General features: G+C 36.7%; 1 protein-coding gene across 2 annotated transcripts in view; it reads left to right on the top strand.

Moving 5' to 3' along the window:
* Positions 1-21,481, top strand: part of ABCA8 (ATP binding cassette subfamily A member 8) — an 80,697-nt gene that overhangs the window by 39,207 nt on the left and 20,009 nt on the right. For both annotated transcript variants that reach the window (XM_021929341.2, XM_021929340.2), the window contains exons 17-22: positions 3,953-4,092; positions 5,645-5,764; positions 8,240-8,438; positions 8,866-9,032; positions 18,884-19,017; positions 19,578-19,715. In XM_021929341.2, the coding sequence (XP_021785033.2) occupies positions 3,953-4,092; positions 5,645-5,764; positions 8,240-8,438; positions 8,866-9,032; positions 18,884-19,017; positions 19,578-19,715 (898 nt within the window). The remainder of the gene's footprint in view (positions 1-3,952; positions 4,093-5,644; positions 5,765-8,239; positions 8,439-8,865; positions 9,033-18,883; positions 19,018-19,577; positions 19,716-21,481) is intronic.

Here is a 21,481-nt window from a genome sequence, read left to right as displayed (position 1 = left end):
TTGGAGAATTTTTTGGATTACCAGGCAGAGACTTTTGTTCTCTTCCCTTAACTTTCTCCAAATGGAGTGTGTGCATGTGTGTGTGTGTGTGTGTGTGTGTGTGTGTGTGTGTGTGTATTGAGTTGTCTGGAGCTGGCAGAGGGGTGACACAAGCACTCCTGTGACCACCACCACTAGGATTATGCTGGGTCAGATCTAAAGCCAATACAGCACTGGGTCTTTCCCAAGGCCCGCAGCGACCACAGCCTGGCTACCGGCAGTGTTCACTCTAAGCCCAAGGGCTCTTCAGGCAGCAGGTGGCAAATACAGCCAGGCTTGTGTCCTTCCCTTTATGGTGGCAAGCTTCCCCGTGGCCCAGGGTGGGTCTCGAAATCCCATCTGGGAGCAAGTACCTGGAGTCAGAAATCTTAGGAATCTACATGGCACTGTATTCTGCTGCAGCTGAGCTGACACCCAAACCAGAAGACAAAGTCTTCCCACTCTTCCCTCTCCTCAAGGAGAAGGAGTCTCTCCCCATAGTCACCACTGCCTCAGGCCTACAGTGAGTACTGCCTGGCTACCACTGATGTTCACTCAAGGCCCAAGGGCCTTCAGGCAGCTTGTAGTACATGCTGCCAGTACTGGGTAGCTCCCTTCAGGGCAATGGGCTCCCCTCTGGCCTAGGGCAAGTCCAGAAATGCCATCCAGGAGCCAAGGCCTAGAATCCAGGACCCCAGGAGTCCACCTGGGTGCTCTCTACTCTACTGTGGTACCTAAGCTGCAAGACAAAGTCCCCTTTACTCTTTCCTCTCTTTTCCTCAGGCAGAAAGTCTCTCCCCAGGGCCATCACAGCTGGGAATGTGCTAAGTCAAACCAGAAGCCAGCAGAGCCCTGGGCCTCACCCAAGGCCTGTGGCAAATACTGCCTGGCTACTGCTGGTGTTTATTCAAGGCCCGAAAGTTCTTTAGTCAGGAGGTGATGAATTCTGCCAGAACTGGCTCTTTTTCTTCAAGGCAGCAGGTTCCCTTCTGGCCTAGGGTATGTCTACAAATGTCATCTGGGAGCAAGGGTCTGGAATAGGGTCCTCAGAATTCTGCCTGGTGTCCTGTTCTGCTGTGGCTGAGCTTGTATGGAAGCTGCAGAACAAAATCCTATTTACTCCTCTCTCCTCTCCTCAACAGAAGGAGGGAGTCTCCCCTGGAACAGTGAGCTGCGCTGTCTGGTGTTGGGGGAAGAGTGAAGCAGGCACTCCCTTGGCTGCTCCAGCTGGTGTCTCTCTAGGTCTTTTGCACCCCAAGTCCATTGGCTTTGAGCCCAGAACAGCATCAAGACTTGCCCAGGAATTGCAGTCCCTGTGGTCCTAAGTTTATTTCGATCCCCAGAGCACTTTAGTCCACAGTAGTGGGATGAATGATTCCCCTCTGGCTAAGGCTGGTCTGAATGCTCCCTCTGTGGGCACTGGCTGAATTCTGCCCTACGTTGCTTTTCACTGTGACAGGCAACACTGAGTTCCAATGCAAAGTCCCACAATCACTGTCCTCTCCCTCCCACAAGCATACGACATTCTCTCTCTGTGCCACACAGCTGCTGCCAGGGATGGGAAGTTGTGTCAGCAATTCAAGCCTGTCTTTGCTATCCTCTCCAGTGCTTCTTTCCTTATATGATGTTAAAACCACTATGATTGCTAACCTGATTTTTTGTTCTTATGAAGGTGCTTCCTTGTGTGGATAGTTGTTCAATTTGGTGTTCCTGCAGAGGAGGGGATTTCTGGAGGGTTCTATCTGACCATCTTGCTCTACTTCCCCTCCTAAATCTTCTATTGTTTAAAATAGAAGTGTTGTTACTTTTACTTTATGGATGAAATTACAAACTCCCTACGTTAAGAAGTGCTGGAATCAGAAATTGAACCTGAATATTTTTAACTTCTAAATCTAGTAGTCAAATCCATATTTTTAACTACTTTTTTGTTATATGATTGGTTGTTTTTGTAAATTTATACCATCTATACTTAAGAAAGAAAACAAACATATGATGACAACAAGACAAAGAAAATAGGATGACAGTTTCCTTAACTCATCTGCACTTGTTTAAGTTCTAGAAAGTTATCTGAAAAATATCTCACGTAGAGTTTATTAATCTTCCACTTCTGCGTAATGTCCCGATTTTTTTTTTTCTTATAGCACTTTGCTTGAATCTCTTCTTGGAAATTAATTAAACTATCTAAAATTCAGTGTTTTCACCTACAAAGTGAGAGTAGCAATTCCTACTTACAAGTAAAGGTTATAGAAAAATAAATAAGAGACTGCCTGGCACGTTGCATGGAAACATAACATGTTCTCAAAATAAAAAGTGCTAGTCAGGATCCCTGCCCAATTTGCGAGTCCCTTCATGGACTCCTATTTGTGCAATTGCCTTATTTTCTTCTAATCAAAGGGTCAACAAACTGTAACTCATGAGCCACATCCAGCCTACTTCCTCTTCCTGTAAATATAGTTTGGTTGGCGCCCAGTCATGCCCATTCTTTTACATACTGCTCTGGCTGCCTCCACATTACAACAGCAGAGTGGAAGAGTTTCAACAGAGTCCTAATAGTCTATAAAGCCTAGAAAATGTACTATCTAGTACACATTTTACAGGAAAAGTTTTATAACCTCCCCTTTCAAGCTGTAGGCTCCTCAAGGAATGACTTTCTACATGATTCATTCATTCCCCCCTAGCACTCAGCACAAGTTCCTACAAGTGGCCAAGGAATATTTCTTAAATTGTTTTCATTTCAGGAGTCAGCGTCATGGAAAACAACTATGACATTTTTTGCATCATTCCTTCAGTGGATTTCACTACTTCTAAAAAATAGCATATATTTTTTACGTTCATACATGCCTTATGTGTCAGTGGAATAATCTTTGACTTATGCATTTGGTCAAATAAAATTGCTATCATTTTTAAGGGCTAAGGATAAACATTGCTATTATTCAGTTGTTAGAATAACCCTAGATGCTAGGAATCATTATTCCAGTTTTCTAATAAAGTAACTGTTTAGGTAAGTTGAATAACACATTCCAAATGCCAAAACTATATTTCAAAGCCAAGTCACTACTGATATTTTGCCCACTGTATACTTTATAACCTTAATTAATAGATTATTGTGTTTGTCTGTTTCTCTATAATGGAGAAATAGCTGTGGTGTTTTTCAATGGATAAACTGATTTTCTCAATGATTCTTTGTCCTTAGTCAAAGTTCTGGGCTTAGCATTATAAGAAAAGCAAACCCATATTCATTCATTATTAGTTTCTGTCTATAATCCACTTTCCTTCATAGCACTTACTACTATTGATAATTATTTTACTCATCTAGTTGTCTACATGTTTTCTTCCTGTCTCCCCCACTAGACAATCAACTCCATAAGAGCAGAATAATGCTGTTTTAGTCACCATTGTATCCTCAGCACTTAGTATGACATTTGTCACATACTAAGAACTTAGTAAATTTGCATTGGATGTCTAAACTGAATAACTGAAACTGTTTGGCATCTATACTTATCACAAATCTCCTGTTCTTTTGAAGCAATACAACAATTCTATTTAGTCAACGTAAAACTGAACATCATCTGCTACGTTACCCATTTTGCATAGTCCTGACCTTTGCTCTATTGCAACCCTGGTTATTTTCAGTCTGTGACTACTCTCTCTTCAGAGACTTGAATCAATATCAGAATTCTCTGGGCACCACCCCTGAGTAACCTCACCAGTAACTCTCATTAGCTCATTCTTTTCTTTTGTCCATCACATTTATATGATTTGGTTGGGTTTTTGTCCTCTTATTTCTTGGGTTTGTGTCCTCTTATTTCATGTTTGTCTGGCCTATTTCTGGCATGAGATTTTAATTGATTTTCTTTGTCCTATAGAGACTAGTTAATTATTTTCTTGCTGTTGGAGACTATGTCAAACATATGTCTTTTTTTCTGAATGCCAGCTTGCAGTTAAATGAAGTATGTGTTGAGGAAAACATAACATCACTTGTTAAACAGCACATCCCTGATGCCAAATTATCAGCCAAAAGTGAAGGAAAACTTGTTTATACATTACCCTTAGAAAGAACAAATAAATTTCCAGGTAATGTATATGAACACTGTGAAATAAAATATGTAAATAATAGTCATCATCATCATAATTATTATTATTACAACTAACATTTATCGAGGTCTTACAGTATGCTCAGGTACTGAAACATAATCAAAAGAATAGTACAATAACTGAATTATTTTCTGTATAGTGGGAAATAGAATTATATTCTAATAGTTGTATTGTAATGCATGGACATTTTAGAGGGCTTCTTTTAGTCCTTCTTCCCTAGCAGTGTGTGACATAATATTCTAGTATTCATAAATGTACACAAACCCAAATGGTAGAAAACCTCTGGCTTACGCACTACGTTAAACAGCCCTATGATGTGGCTCTCTCTCTCGGTGAGAATTTTGCAATAACTTTGGGTTTTTCAGGCTAATGCATAAAAACGTACTAATTATGTTTGTTGTTCAGGGAACCTGTTCCTTAACAATAGGGCACTATGAAAACCCGCATTAGTGGTTGAAACAATTAACCTTGCTGTATATGTGGTTAACAAAGACATATACATTCATTCAAATACACATTTTATGGTGACAACACAAGCATTCCTTAGAATCATCAGGTAAAGTGTTAAGCAAACTCTAATTAGCACTTTTTAACAGTCATACAATTTAAAGAAAATTTGTAAACATTTTAGGTAGAATGAAGAATGGTGCATATTAAATCTTACTTCTTTTCTACCTTTCTGTATGTGGCATTCTAGTCAAAACAAAAGCTTTTAACTTATCCTTTTGCCCAAGCAGGAGCTCGAGATCGAAGCCTCAGGACTCCTGTAATCACCCTAGGGTTAGAATTAGGTTTTTATGTAAGCTCAATTTAACCACTGTAGTTCAATCTGTGCAGGCTGGGGTACTGCTCATTGCTTCATGAACAATGATGGATGTGTAGGTATCTTTTGATGAACGAACTAAAGAATGAAGAGATATAAAATTGCCAGAGGAAACAACCACTGTCACAATTCCAGGAAAATTCCCCGATTCAATTCCACATTCTCTGCCTGTTAGGTCTTGTGATCTTCCATTGTTAGAAACAGAAAACTTTTAAATGGTTTATATTCTATGACTTCTCTTTAACAAATATTTTCTAAACTATAGAAGATTCTGCACCATCCAATTAATTCTCAAAAAATCAATTCCTTTCCTTTTGTCAGTTACAGCATAAATGGCTCCCATTTATATCTGTTCTCTAGAAAAGACTCTTGAATTAATTAGGCTTAGAGTTGAAAAACCCAGAGTTTCACAGTTAATTAAATTTTAAAAAGAAGTCAGAAAAAACTAAGATTAAACTTTACTAGAAGTGCAAATGAATATAAGTTAATATTGATATAGAAATATGTGGATTGTAACACATGATGTACAATAGAAAATAATATATAGAATTTGCAGAATAAGCTGATCTATTATGAAATGCTAATTTTCAAATGTCTTTAACATATCACAAGTATAATTTCATAGATTTGTGCTTATTAGTTTGAAAAATTGTCTCCAGTTCACTTGTGATTCTTGTTTTAATTCACTGCTGTGTATGTATTCCTTAGAACTTTACAAGGATCTTGATAGCTATCCTGACCTAGGAATTGAGAATTATGGTGTTTCCATGACAACTTTGAATGAAGTATTCCTGAAGCTAGAAGGAAAATCAACAATTAATGAATCAGGTAAATAAAATGCATGAAAATTACTATGTAAAAGCATATGTTTCAAGAGCACACTGTTCCAAAGATGGATTACAAAATGTGGGGTCCATGATTAAGGCTCTTCTTAGACAAGCTTGTGGAAAAGTGAAACACATCCTTGTCAACATTGCCTTGTAGTTAAAAATAATCCATTTTTCTACATCCAAGGCTCACTGCACTCATATTAGCCCTAGGCTTCTAAGGGCAATTTCAGATAGAACATTTATTCTAAATCACAAATTTATATAAAACATGAACCCGCAGATATAAAACACTTAAGAACCCCAAACAATACTTTAAAAATGAAGCTATTAAATTCCTGTAGGCCAAAGATAAAGAACAAAGTCTTAATCAGACATATTGTACTTTTCCACAGATCTCAGATTCTCTGGTGTCAGGTTTTTCTTTTTTTTTTTTCTTTATGTTAGAAATTGGACAATATCTATCTACCTATTTTCAAGGTCCCACATAACTTATTCTCTTGTGTTCAGACTGTTTTGAAGCCGAACCTAATAAACTCTCTCTTTCTGATACTGTACTTTTTCATTCTAACATTTTCATTTGTTCTTTAAATTTTAGAGTTTCAGTTCTTTACTATCTCTCATCTGCTCCCAATAGTGTCCATATTTGCCAGTAGATCTTATAACATATTTATCATAGTTATTTTTAAACTCATGTCTTTTAATTCTAACATGTGGGCCATGTGACTGATGACCCTTATCAGTAACTGACTCTGATGTTTTTCCCTCTTCCCTATGGGTTATATTTCCCTGCTTCTTCCTATGTCTTGAAATTTGTATTTTATCATGGACATTACTTTAACAAAACAGGAACACTGAGGTAAACAGTGGCTAGCAAATGGCATGACTCTTCCTCTGCGAGGCTGCTGATGTGGATGGCAGAACTCATCTAATTTGTATTTGGCAAGTATCTGAGCTTTAGCACAGGTTTTATTAGATTCAGCCCACTCCCAGCTTCGAAAGTTTTAAAGGTAGAATCAGGTCTTTCCCTTAGACATGACTTTGAATTATAGCACTGGAAAAATTCTATATATTTCTCTATAGTCCTGCTATCAAATATCTCACTGGTTTTCAGCCTGCCGTCACTTTTTGTTTATTTATTTATTAGTATATATGTCTCCACTCTCTCATTCAGTGACTGGACCCTAGTGGACTAATGTATTACACAAAAGGAAAGACCCATGAACCCTGATGATGTCTTGCTCAAGACACTATGCAGCTTCTTGTGTTTCTCTCTCCATTTTTCTCAGTATCTGCCCCCAGCTACTGGTGTACTGGTCCTATGCACTTAGGAAGGGCTCCATGAAAAAAAGTTGGTAGATGCTGTAAACTCGTTTTGTGACTTAGGTACCACATGATTCTAGTCAGTTGTTTCAGCCCACATATAACCATAGAATTTGTTTAATCTGGGCTGCTTTCATTTACCCTACCTATGGTGGTTTTCTCCTTTTTCTACCATTTCCCTAAAGATGAAAGCTTCCACAGGAATCTTCTCCCCCTAAAAATGTTTCCTTCCTTTGTACATGTTAGATTTTTTAGCTTTCTTTGTGCTCTCACCCATCTGATGGATTAAAAATAACTAATATTTATTCCCTTGGTAAGACAGGTGATAGTCTCTTGCAACTAACGAGAAGCAGAATATCCCTGAATAATATTATTATTATTATTATTATTTTGAGATGGAGTCTTGCTCTGTTGCCCAGGCTGGAGTGCAGTGGCACGATCTCGGCTCACTGCAAGCTCTACTCCCTGGTTCACGCCATTCTCTTGCCTCAACCTCCCAAGTAGCTGGGACTACAGACGCCCGCCAACACGCCCAGCTACTTTTTTAAATAGACTTTTGACCACTGTGTTAAGATCCTTATATCTTCATTCACAGTGTGTTGTTGCGTCCTGTCATTGTACTTATACATTTACGGGTGTGTGCTTTTTGAGGTTTGATACTAGGCTTATTTTAGCATTATACGATGGACAGTATCCTGGGTATCCAGAGATTACAGAGAACACACAAAAGAATGCAGTCTCAGAAACTATTCAAAACTGAATAGTTTTGAAATATCTGCAGTAACAATTTGTAGCTAACTCCCAGTTTGTAGCTTGCCATTTACAGTTTACTCCCTGTTCAGAGCATGTCAATTTGTAGCTTAATTGAACATGTAAGATATTTGTTTCCTTTACTAATTTTCCAAGTCATTCCTAAGCACTGTGAAGACCTTGCCTATTTATCTTGACCTTAAATTACCTAAGGTCTCCTTTCTATCCCTTTTGTTCAAGAAATAAATATTTCATCTATTTCTCTATTTTAAGGCAATAACCAGCAAAACCACATTATACCTATAGTAACACAGAAGAGTCTAATCATGATCTCCTTACCAGAGCAAATCCCTATAGTAAGCCATATAAAGTACATATGAGTTGCTTATTTTATGTTTTGCAGACATTGCTATTTTGGGAGAAGTACAAGTGGAAAAAGCTGACGACACTGAAAGGCTTCTTGAGATGGAACAAGTCCTCTCTTCACTTAACAAGATGAGAAAGACAATAGGTGGTATGGCTCTCTGGCGACAGCAAATCTGCGCAATTGCAAGAGTTCGCTTGTTAAAGTTAAAGTATGAAAGAAAAGCTCTTTTAGCACTGTAAGTATCAGAGTTGCCATAGGTTTTTTTTTTTTTTTTTAAGTCAATGCATTAAAAAGCAAATCTAAGGTATAAAGGCAAGCGAAAAAACACAAAAATATGGTGAATGAGGCAGCAGACAGGGAAAGCATCACAGTGGAAGCACAGGAGAGAGGTAGAATCTTGACATCCGAAGGACAAATATCTCATGAATTTTAATGGGATATTCAATGGCCAGAAAGCAACAGGGGAAATGAACAAAGGACAAATCTATGGTTTATCACCTTGAATTTGGAGGTAGCAAAAGGACGAAATGCTCAATAAATGTGACAGTTAATTGTGTGTTTAATTTTTATAATTTCTTTATCCCATTACATTATAAACTGCTCAGAGAGTGTTCGATTAGGAAATGACATTGCATTCATGTTGGCAATTTTCTTTTGTGTAGGCTATTAATTCTAATGGCTGGATTTTGCCCTCTTCTTGTGGAGTATACCATGGTGAATATATATTACAACAGCTACACCTGGGAACTTTCTCCTCATTTATATTTCCTTGCTCCTGGACAACAACCACATGACCCTCTCACTCAGTTACTGATCATCAATAAAACAGGTAAAATGGTGGATACTTGATTTCCAAATACATTTACTGTTCAGAGCAGTACTTAGAAAACATAATCATGAAAGAAAATAGCTTTTCACTTACTCAGCATGTGTTAAAAAACAGTTTATGAAACTTAAAGATAATAAATACAGGCCCCCAAAGAAGCAGGAATTAGATATTTTCTAAAGGAGGAACATCTGGTGGCAACTTGCGAAATGAAAGAGTTTGTACCAAAATAGCATTTTTAACAGGTTCATTAAGGTATACTTCACATGCCATACAATTTATCCATTTAAAATGCACAATTCCATGGTTTTTAGTGTGTTCACAGAATTGTGAAACCATCACTACAATCCATTTTAGAATATTTTCATCACCCCATAAAGAAACCCCATACTGAATAGCAATAACTCCCGTGTAGTCCTTCCCCCCAGTCCTAAACAATCACAAATTTACGTTCTGTTTCTATTGATTTGTCTATTCTGAACATGTAATATCGCTGGACTCATACAATAGCTGATATTTGATGACTGACTTCTTTCACTTAGCATATTTTCAAAGTTGATCTGTGTTGTAACATTTTTCTATGTATTAATACTTCATTTTTATTGTTGAGTAATATTTTATTGATGGTTATACCACAATTTATTTATCATTCATCAGCAGATGGATATATTTTTCCCAATAATTGGATATTATGAAAAATGCTGCTATGAATGTTCATGTACAAGTTTTTGTTTGAACATATGTTTTCATTTCTGTGGGGTGTAATCCTAAAAGTAGAATTGTTGGGTCATGTGGTAACTATGTTTACCCTTTGAAGGACCTGCCAAACTGTTTTTCAAAGTGACTGTACCACTTTATATTCACTTTTCTTTTTTTTGAGATAGAGTATCACTCTATGGCCAGGCTGGAGTGCAGTGGCATAATTTTGGCTCACTGCAACCTCTGCCTCCCAGATTCAAGTGATTCTCCTGCCTCAGCCTCCCTAGTAGCTGGGACTACAGGAGCGTGCCACCACACCCAGCTAAATTTTTTTGTATTTTTGGTAGAGACGGGGTTTCACCATGTTGGCCAGAATGGTCTCGATCTCTTAACCTCGTGATCTGCCCACCTTGGTCTCCCAACGTGTTGGGATTATAGGTGTGAGCCATTGTGCCTGGCCCCACACCAGCAATTTTTGAGGATTCCAAGTTTCTGTATATGTTTGCCAACACTTATTTTTTGTTTTTTCTATTACATGCAACATAGTGTATGTCAAGTGGTATCTTGTGATTTTGATTTGTATTTTGCTAATGGCCAGTAATGCTGAGTATCTTTTCGTGTGATAACTGATCAATTGTACATCTTCTTTGTAGAAATGTCTGTTTTCTTTTTTAAAAATGGATTGTATTTTTTATTGAATTCTAAGTGATATTTCTATATTGTAGATAAAATTCTTTTATCAGATGCCATAGGTCCTCATATTCAGATTCTGTATCTAAGAATTTGCCTATTCACTGAAATTTATTGCTAACCCCCAACTACATATCTGTTGCACTTTCATGATATTTACAGATATGCTCAGAGAAGTGAACATTTTTAGTCACCTGATGTACGCATTTTCAACTGAGATTGAACAAAATGACACTGCTTTCTTGTTTTAGCTCTCGTACTATAAACAAATGCTTTTTTGCCGTCTCTTTCATGCTACATTTTTCACATTTTTGTGTGTTTTTTTCTGTGGTGATTTTGCTGTTTAAAATGCCACAAAGAATAGTGCTGAAGTGTCATCTAGTGTTTCTAAATGCAAGAAGGCATTTAGAAACATGTGACATGTCTTTTTCTAGGTTTTTTTGTCTGTTTTCATTATGAACAGATGTTCGATTTGTCAAATGTTTTCTCTGTGTCTACTGAGATGATCATGTGGGTTTTATACCACGTTATTTTCAGACATTAAACCAACCTTGCATTTATAGGATAGATTCTACTTGGTCGTGATGTATAATCATTTCCATTTTCTCCCGGATTTGGTTTTCTAGGGTTTTGTTGATAACGTTTTCCACCGCTATTCATAGGGATATTGGTCTGTAGTTTTATTTTATGCTAATGTCTTTAGATATCAGGGTAATATTTGCTGCATATAATTAGTTGGCAAATGTTCCCTGCACTTCGTCTATTTTTTTTTTCTTTTTGAGACCTTGTGAAGGATTGACAATTCTTCTTTATTAGGTAGAAATGTACCAGTGTAGCTATCTTTTAATCTATGAGATTGGTATTCATACCCTCTTTTTGTTCCTGATCTTAGTAATTTTCATGTTATTTTACTCTTTCTTGGTCATCCTAGCTAAGGGTTCATCAATTTTGTTGATGCTTTCAAAGAACCAACTTCTAGCTTAATTGTCTCTATTGTTTTTCTATTGTCTATGTCACTCATTTCCAAACCAATATTCTTGGTTTCGTTTCTTTCTGTTTGCCTTGTGTTTAGCTTGTTCCTCTCTTTTTCAGTGTCTTAACACAGAAGTTTCACTTAGTGATTTGAGATTTTTCTTCTTTTATTTAACATAGGTGTTTACAGCTATAAACTTCCCTCTAAGCTATGCTTTCACTACATAGCATAAGTTTCGGTATATCATGTTTTAATTTTCATTTCTCTCAAAATATTTTCTAATTTCCTTTGTGATTTCTTTTCTGACTCATTGGTTATTTAGGAGAAGATTCGTTTCCAAAAATTTGTGATTTTCTAAGTTTTTGTTGTTGAAGTTTGAATTCATCCCCTGTGGTCAGAGATCATAGTTTATAAAATTTCAACCTTTTTCAATGTATTGAGGCTTGTTTGATGTCCTTGCCTTTAGCTCATCTTGGAGAATGTTCCTTGTGCACTTGAGAAGAATATGCTTTCTGCTGTTGTGAGTGAAAATTTGTATATTTCACTCTTCAGTGCTATTTTGTATTTTGAGTCTCTGTTAAGTGCGTATATGTTTATAAATGTTATAACTTCCTGCTGTTTTGACCTTGTTTTGACCCTTGTATCATTAGAAAATGTCTCTTATTATTTCTAGTAACATTTTTTGTTTTCATCTATTTTGTTGGATATTAGAAGAGCCACTCCAGTTTTCCCATGGTCTTGTATGTATTTTTGTTCCACCTTCTGTTTTCAATCTATTTGTTTTTTTGTTTGTTTGTTTGCTTGTTTGTTTGTTTGTTTGAGACGGAGTCTCGCTCTGCCGCCCAGGCTGGAGTGCTGTGGCCGGATCTCAGCTCACTGCAAGCTCCGCCTCCCGGGTTCCCGCCATTCTCCTGCCTCAGCCTCCCGAGTAGCTGGGACTACAGGCGCCGCCACTTCGCCCGGCTAGTTTTTTTTTCTATTTTTTAATAGAGACGGGGTTTCACCGTGTTAGCCAGGATGGTCTCGATCTCCTGACCTCGTGATCCGCCCTTCTCGGCCTCCCAAAGTGCTGGGATTACAGGCTTGAGCCACCGCGCCCGGCCCTGTTTTCAATCTATTTGTTTCAATGAAATTTAATATGTGTCTCCTGTAAATGTAATTTAATGTGTGTCTCCTATAAACAGTATATAGTTGGATAGTGTTTTTAAATACAACCTAACAATCTATGCCTTTTGTGTGTATTATTTTATTCACAAATCATATTTTTACTAATAATGTAGGATTTATATCTGCCAGTTTATTGTTTGTTTTCTGAAAGTCTCATGTCTTTTTTGTTCCTCTATTTCTTCTTTACTGTTTTCTTTGGCACTGAGTATTTTCTAGTTTAATGATTTAATTCTTTTAATGATTTTTTTATTATATTTTTGAATTATGTTCTTGGGGTTGTTTTGGGGCCTAGAATATACATCTTATTTTAACCTACTTAAAGTTTACACAAATTTAAGATTAATGTAACAAAGTCTACAAATATATACTTGCTGTCCTTCTCTCAACTTCTTTAAAAGATATGAAATCATATCGAGTAATAATTGTACCAATGTATTGCTGGTTTTAAAACATTTAGATGTGTAATAATATGTGCAATGATAACATCAAAACAGGGAAGAGTGAATACAGCTATATAAGACGAAAGAGTCTGTAGCTCATTGAAATTAAGTTTATTTACCGTTTCTGGTTCTCTTCATTTGTTCCTGTGAATTCATATTATCATCCTATGTGATGTCCTTACTCCAGTACAGCTAGGCTTCCACCTGCCTCCTTTGTGCCATTGTTTTCAAATATTTTACATGTCTATATTTTACAGGCTCAACAATAAAATTGTTTGATACTGCATTATACAATTGCTTTTAAAATGAGTTAATACAAGAGGGAAATATGCATTTGTACTACCGATCATAAGTATATAGTTGTGTTTGCTGAACCTCTTTGGCGTTTTCACTTGGATTCAAATTGCCATCTGGGGTTATTTGCTTTCAGTTTTAGGTATTTCTTATAAGGCAAGTCTGCTAGTAACAAATTCTTCATTTTTGTTTATCTAGGAAAAAAAGTTCTACCTTCACCATTTTTTATTCTTTATTATTTTTATTTTTATAGATTTAGAGGATAAAAGTGTGGTTCTGCTACATGGATATATTGTGTAGTAGTGAAGTCTGGGCTTTTAGTGTAACCATCACTCAAACAGTGTACATCATATCTATTACCACCTTCATCTTTGAAAGCTAGTTTTGCTGAATTTTTTTTTCAGCACTTTGAATATGTCATTTTACTGTGTTCTGGCTTCCTTTGTTTCTGATGAGAAATCAGCTGGGTTCTTATTGGTGTTTCCTGATACATCATTAAGGAAACATTTTCTTTGCCTTTGTCTTCACCATTTTTACTCTAATGTGTCTGGATTTGGATCTTTTTGCATATATCCTACTTGGAGTTGGTTGAACTTCTTGAATGTATAAAGTTTTTATCAAATTTTGTAAGTTTTCAGTCATTATTTCTTCAGTGGTTGTTTTTCTCTTTCTCTCTCTCCTCTCCCTATGGTACTTCCACTGCATATGAAATAGTGTGATTAATAATGTCTCACATTTTTCTGAGGTTCTGTTTTCTTTTGTTGTTGTTCTTCAGATTGCATAATCTCATTTAATCTGTCTTCATGTCTGTAGTTTACAGGTTTTCTGTAATTCTGCTGATCATTCAAATCTACTGTTGAGTTCCTTCAGTGAATTTTTCATTTCAATTATTGTACTTTCAACTCTAGAATTTCTATTTGGTTCTTTATTATTTAAAAAACTTTTTATTGGTATAGTCTATTTGATGAGACATTGTCATCATACCTTTCTTCACTTCTGTAAACTTGCTTTCTTTTAGTTCTTTGAGCATACTTACAATACCTGCCTTGAAGTCTTTGTTTTTCAAGTTTGCTATCTCAGTCTTCCAAAAGCTGTTCTTGTTGCCTACCTTTTTCCTGTATAAGGGTGACACTTTCTTATTTTTTAGCATGTCTCATAATTTTGGTTGAAAACTGAACATTTAAAGTCATACATTGTAACAACTTTGGATAATGATCACCAACTTGTCTTGAAGCTTGTTATTATTGTTTGCTCATTTCCCTTACTTTATACAACTCTGATGCTGTTCTTCAGAGACACAACTTTGGCCATGTGCATTGTTCCCCTGAGATGGCAATAGATTTGGCAGACCTTTCTTTGTCTCTTTCCCTGATCTCTCCATTAAACTGGCTAACTCCACTGGTATAACATTCAGTTGTTAGTCACCACCAGTAGCAAGCTGATTGGCCTATTGTTTTCAAAAATGCCCACATGCATAAATTGCTCCACAGTTTGATCCAATTACAGTAATTCCCTCTCATCTGAAACATTACAAGATCCCCAGCAGATGTCTGAAGTCATAGATAGCAGCAAACCTAATGGCCATCCATGAGAACACATTTCTGTTCAGGTTTTTTATCCACAAATGTATTGCCTTTTCCATCTTAACTAAGCACTTATCATGCACTGTGGCTATAACTTTTACAGTCTGAGGTGCAACAGCAAGACTAGTATTAGTTTCTTTTTCCTTCTTCACAATTTACAGAAGAGATTTGCTCTCAGAGTAGATCTTAACAAACTCAGCACACAATTTTTTTCCTTTCCTTATTAAGTCAACAACTTTCACCTTTCCACTTAAAGGAAGCAATATATGGCTTCTCTTTGACATATTTAAATTGCCAGCATTACTCCTCTTGTGCTTTGGGACCACTATTAAGTAAAATAAGGGTTATTTGAACACAAGCACTCTGATGTCTTGACAGTCAATCTGATAACAGAAGTGACTACTAAGTGACTAATAAGTAGGTAGCATATGCAGTGTGGACACACAAGACAAAGGGCTGATTCATATCCTGCACAGGGCAGAGTGGACGATATGAGATTTCATCCATCTGATCAGAATGCCATGCAATTTAAAACTTACACAATGTTTATTTCTGGAATTTTTCATGTTGTATTTTAGAGCTGCAGTGGACTAAAAGTAACTAAAACTGTAGAAAGTGAAACCATGGATAAGGGAGCACTACTATAAATATGGTCTTGTTTGTAGGAAAAGTTTTCGAGGTCAGTTGTTGAGGTTTGTCCTCTCCACAGAATGGCTCTTCTTAACTCTCTGTTTTGCTGCTCTCTCTAGTAAACTTTTAGCTGGTGTATGGTTTAACCGAGTGAATTGCAATCTCCTGTCAATTGCTTACCAACAAAATCTTGATGGTTTTTAGTGCACTCTTAGGCCTGAACTTCCCCAAACTCTGTTCCAACTAAAGTCAGTTTCTTCAGGGAGAGTTTCAGCACGTACTGTTCTTATGGCTTGCCACTGCCCCTGAAACAAGAATCTCACCATTGCTTCAGAGCTGGAAGCATGGATCATGCCTGATTCTCTTGGTGTGGAGCCCCTGATTTATGAGCAGGGTACTTGGCAGGGGTGGTGGCCTCTGGTCTTCTCAGCTTGCCTCTCCTGTCATGGAAACTCTGTCCTACACATGAGATGGCACAAGGATGATTGTGTCCCGGTGTTTTTGGCCTCTTATTCCTAGGGTAGAGCTTCCACCTTAGGATCAGGGAATGGGTGGAGGAAGAGAACTCCAGATCTCTTAGCCTCTCTTGCCTGGTATTGATCTTCTGCAACATAGATGTGGGGAAATGAGAAAAGTTGATGGGAAGCCCCTCCCATGAAGATACTATAGCCCTGAACTGGACTTGGGGAAGAAGGATCCCTGCATGGTTGCTGACACCCTTTCAGAGTGAAGCTTCTGTTACACAGATCTGAGAAGGAAGTGGGGAGTGGAGGGATCAGGCTGTGGCTCAAATGCCACAATTTCTCAGTGTTCTTACTGAGATTTAATAAATTTTATTAAATAAATGTGTCATCATTTGCTGTATGCTCTTAGAACAATTTCAAAAGATTTTAATTCGTTGGTTTTTTAGGAATTTTTATAATTATCATTGTTTTTCTGGGGAGAAGGTCTACAGAGCTCCTCACATTGCTAGTCTACATGTTGTCTTCCTGCATCAAGAAAATTTTGAAAATTAATTCATAATCTAGCAGTAGTAAAATGACTTTTAGCAAATTTGGTGGTTAATCAATAGAAGTTATCTGTATCATTAAAGCCTTATCGGTTATGGCCATTCATTGCAAGATTCTAGAAAGAAATCTATTTTGAAAGACATTTGGAATTAAAAAAAATCTTTCACATTAATAATAATCATAAGCAAATAAAAATATCATGAAGGAATTCCGTGAGAAATAAATAGATTTTTTTTTTTTTTTTTGCTTTTTTTTTTTTTTTTTATTATTATTATACTTTAAGTTGTAGGGTACATGTGCATAACGTGCAGGTTTGTTACATATGTATACTTGTGCCATGTTGGTCTGCTGCACCCATCACCTCGTCATTTACATCAGGTATAACTCCCAATGCCATCCCTCCCCCCTCCCCCCTCCCCATGATAGGCCCCGGTGTGTGATGTTCCCCTTCCTGAGTCCAAGTGATCTCATTGTTCAGTTCCCACCTATGAGTGAGAACATGCGGTGTTTGGTTTTCTGTTCTTGTGATAGTTTGCTAAGAATGATGGTTTCCAGCTGCATCCATGTCCCTACAAAGGACGCAAACTCATCCTTTTTTATGGCTGCATAGTATTCCATGGTGTATATGTGCCACATTTTCTTAATCCAATCTGTCACTGATGGACATTTGGGTTGATTCCAAGTCTTTGCTATTGTGAATAGTGCTGCAATAAACATACGTGTGCATGTGTCTTTATAGCAGCATAATTTATAATCCTTTGGGTATATCCCCAGTAATGGGATGGCTGGGTCATATGGTACATCTAGTTCTAGATCCTTGAGGAATCGCCATACTGTTTTCCATAATGGTTGAACTAGTTTACAATCCCACCAACAGTGTAAAAGTGTTCCTATTTCTCCACATCCTCTCCAGCACCTGTTGTTTCCTGACTTTTTAATGATCGCCATTCTAACTGGTGTGAGATGGTATCTCATTGTGGTTTTGATTTGCATTTCTCTGATGGCCAGTGATGATGAGCATTTTTTCATATGTCTGTTGGCTGTATGAATGTCTTCTTTTGAGAAATGTCTGTTCATATCCTTTGCCCACTTTTTGATGGGGTTGTTTGTTTTTTTCTTGTAAATTTGTTTGAGTTCTTTGTAGGTTCTGGATATTAGCCCTTTGTCAGATGAGTAGATTGCAAAAATTTTCTCCCATTCTGTAGGTTGCCTGTTCACTCTGATGGTAGTTTCTTTTGCTGTGCAGAAGCTCTTTAGTTTAATTAGATCCCATTTGTCAATTTTAGCTTTTGCTGCCGTTGCTTTTGGTGTTTTAGACATGAAGTCTTTGCCCATGCCTATGTCCTGAATGGTACTACCTAGGTTTTCCTCTAGGATTTTTATGGTATTAGGTCTAACATTTAAGTCTCTAATCCATCTTGAATTAATTTTCGTATAAGGAGTAAGGAAAGGATCCAGTTTCAGCTTTCTACTTATGGCTAGCCAATTTTCCCAGCACCATTTATTAAATAGGGAATCCTTTCCCCATTTCTTGTTTCTCTCAGGTTTGTCAAAGATCAGATGGCTGTAGATGTGTGGTATTATTTCTGAGGACTCTGTTCTGTTCCATTGGTCTATATCTCTGTTTTGGTACCAGTACCATGCTGTTTTGGTTACTGTAGCCTTGTAGTATAGTTTGAAGTCAGGTAGCGTGATGCCTCCAGCTTTGTTCTTTTGACTTAGGATTGTCTTGGAGATGCGGGCTCTTTTTTGGTTCCATATGAACTTTAAAGCAGTTTTTTCCAATTCTGTGAAGAAACTCATTGGTAGCTTGATGGGGATGGCATTGAATCTATAAATTACCTTGGGCAGTATGGCCATTTTCACGATATTGATTCTTCCTATCCATGAGCATGGTATGTTCTTCCATTTGTTTGTGTCCTCTTTTATTTCAGTGAGCAGTGGTTTGTAGTTCTCCTTGAAGAGGTCCTTTACATCCCTTGTAAGTTGGATTCCTAGGTATTTGATTCTCTTTGAAGCAATTGTGAATGGAAGTTCATTCATGATTTGGCTCTGTGTTTGTCTGTTATTGGTGTATAAGAATGCTTGTGATTTTTGCACATTAATTTTGTATCCTGAGACTTTGCTGAAGTTGCTTATCAGCTTAAGGAGATTTTGGGCTGAGACAATGGGGTTTTCTAAATATACAATCATGTCATCTGCAAAATAAATAGATATTTTAATTCACATTAACAAGCATGTTATGTAGAAAATATCCTGATGGTCCATATTACTGCATCACCTAATGACATTAATTGTAATTTGACTACACAACTTAACATTAATTTTTTTAGTTTTGTGATACCTAATATCTTTAACTACACCTTAGGGGCAAGCATTGATGACTTTATACATTCTGTGGAGCACCAGAACATAGCTTTAGAAGTGGATGCATTTGGAACTAGAAATGGCACAGATGACCCATCTTATAATGGAGCCATCACAGTGTGTGGTAGTGAAAAGGTATGCAGGTCTCTAATAATCTTTCTGAAAAATGTGAAAAGCTAACATAATATCAATATACTCAGGCCTCCAACTTAAGAAATAAAAATGAAAAGCAAATACTGTTTTCATTTATTAGTGAATTGTATTCACTGGTGTAAATAATTCATATATCCGTCATTGTCTACTGGCACAAACTATTAGCAAAATACGTACTCTAGAATACCTACTATCAAGACCATACATAAGTTCAAAAATTTCATGTTTCCCCTCAAAGATTTTATGATACATGTATTCCAAAACTTCTGTTTTGTTCTTAAACAATAAACACTGAATATATGATGCTAACCTCAAGCAAGACATCTGGTGTCCTAAATATCAGTTACATGATTTAGTTTTACTATATACATGTTTTGATTTACTTATACAGTGTTTGGTTTTACTTACACAGTGTTTGGCTTTTTACTTTGATTATTTGACACCACAAGAAAAGTATAACCTCTTAAATGTCAAATTTTGACTTTTTTAGAGAACAAAATGAAGATATTTGAGAACTTATATCCTTACTTGTTATATTTTAGAATTACAGCTTTTCATTAGCATGCAATGCCAAAAGATTGAATTGCTTCCCAGTTCTTATGGACATTGTTAGTAATGGGCTACTTGGAATGGTTAAACCATCAGTACATATCCAAACTGAAAGAAGTACATTTTTGGAGGTAAGTATATATAATGGTACAATTCCTGACTTTCCTCTTACAGGAATCTCCCAGATCACCCTTTTAAGGGCTGGAATCTTGTTTTAATTGAGTAAACCACTGCGTAATAAATTAACATTTGGACTCATTCTAGTTCTGGGACTTTGGAAAATCAATGCCTTTTCAGAGCTTCAATTTGTTTAAAGTAAAATAAAACGAACAAAACATTTTTCAAAGAGAATATGAAGCAATAAAAATGAAATCACACATCACTGTGACCAGCACAAGAATAGTGAACAAATGAAACAAAGGAGAAAGAAAGGAAAGAATAAATGAAGGAAGGAAGGAAGGAAGGAATGAAGGAAGGAAAGAATGAAGGAAAGAATAAAAGAAGGAAGGGGCTTTATTATTACTTTTAGAAATTTTACAAAAGAAATTCATGACTAAGTTCAGGCTAGAATTGCAGACTGTCTACATTAGAATTACTGCAGATTCCTGTCAAAAATATTAATTCCCCTGGCCTACTCCAAACCAATCAAACCACTTTTCCTCATGGGCGTGGTGAGAGGAGGGAATCTATTTTTTAAAAAAGGTCCAAGTAATCGAAATGTATACAGCCCTTTAAGTTTAGAACCAGAATAACTATCACAGTTCATAATGATTCCTTTTTAGTTATTGTATACATACATTTCTCCCTTTCAGAGAGTTCTTTGAACACAAAGATCATGTATTTTTAACATCTTTCAATTTTCTGGTTTCTGAGAGCAGTATACAATAATTGGGCAAATTGCCTCAGACTTCTATCTATCAAGATATCCTGTTTCAACTAGAGTTAATTAGATAACAACCAGCTCAGCTGACTTTGTGTTTATGTGCCTAATATAGTCACTTTAACCAATATCCCCAGCAACTCATTTTATTCCCTATTCTACTTTACCTGCTCATTGCCCCCAAAGTCAGAGTTTCCCAGAGTTTCAGAACTTGCTTCTATCCTGCCCAAAGTTCAAGAATCGCTTGAACCTGGGATGCGTAGGTTGCAGTGAGCTGAGATTGCGCCACTGCACTCCAGCCTGGGCAACAGACCGAGACTCCATTTCAAAAAATAAATTAATGAACTGATTTTAAAATAAAGTAAAAGGCAAATCACAGGCTGGGAGAAAAATATTCACAATACTTACATATGTGACAAGATTTGTATCAAGAATATGTAAAGAACTTTCATTCCTCTGTAATAGAGGATAACCTAAGTTTTTAAACGGACAAAGTATTTGTATATTTGTATATATATACCATTTGTATATACCATTTGTATATATACTTAGTAGTTCAGCCACTAAGTGCTGAACCTACCCAGCGCTCAGAACATTCTGGAACCAACCAGACAATAAGCTGTAATCTTACCATCTATGGTTAGCAAGTGTCTTTCTGGTGACCAGGCCGAAGACCACCAGGCTCTGGTTAGAACTTTCTTCAGTGATGTGTTTAATCAAAGAAGCAACTATGTGAATCATGAAAATAACATGGGACTGGCTTTCAAGAGAGTTTGTGGTCTTTTATCCTTAAAGATTGTTACAAACAGGAGCAACAACAGATGGAACTAGGGCAAAGGTTTTCTTGGTGTTTTTGCTCTCCCTTCTAGTTTTTCATCTCTACTTTTGCATCTTCAACCAATATTTATCAGGTCTCATGATGTACTTAAAAAACTATTATCTCATGATGTACTTAAAAATTTATTATCACTGTAGCCGTAAAATGTTAGATATTTGTTGAGTCAAGCTGCCACATTT

The sequence above is a fragment of the Papio anubis genome, chromosome 17 (genome assembly GCF_008728515.1).
Source record: "Papio anubis isolate 15944 chromosome 17, Panubis1.0, whole genome shotgun sequence".
NCBI lineage: Eukaryota > Metazoa > Chordata > Mammalia > Primates > Cercopithecidae > Papio > Papio anubis.
This window is presented reverse-complemented; position numbering and strand designations above follow the sequence as displayed.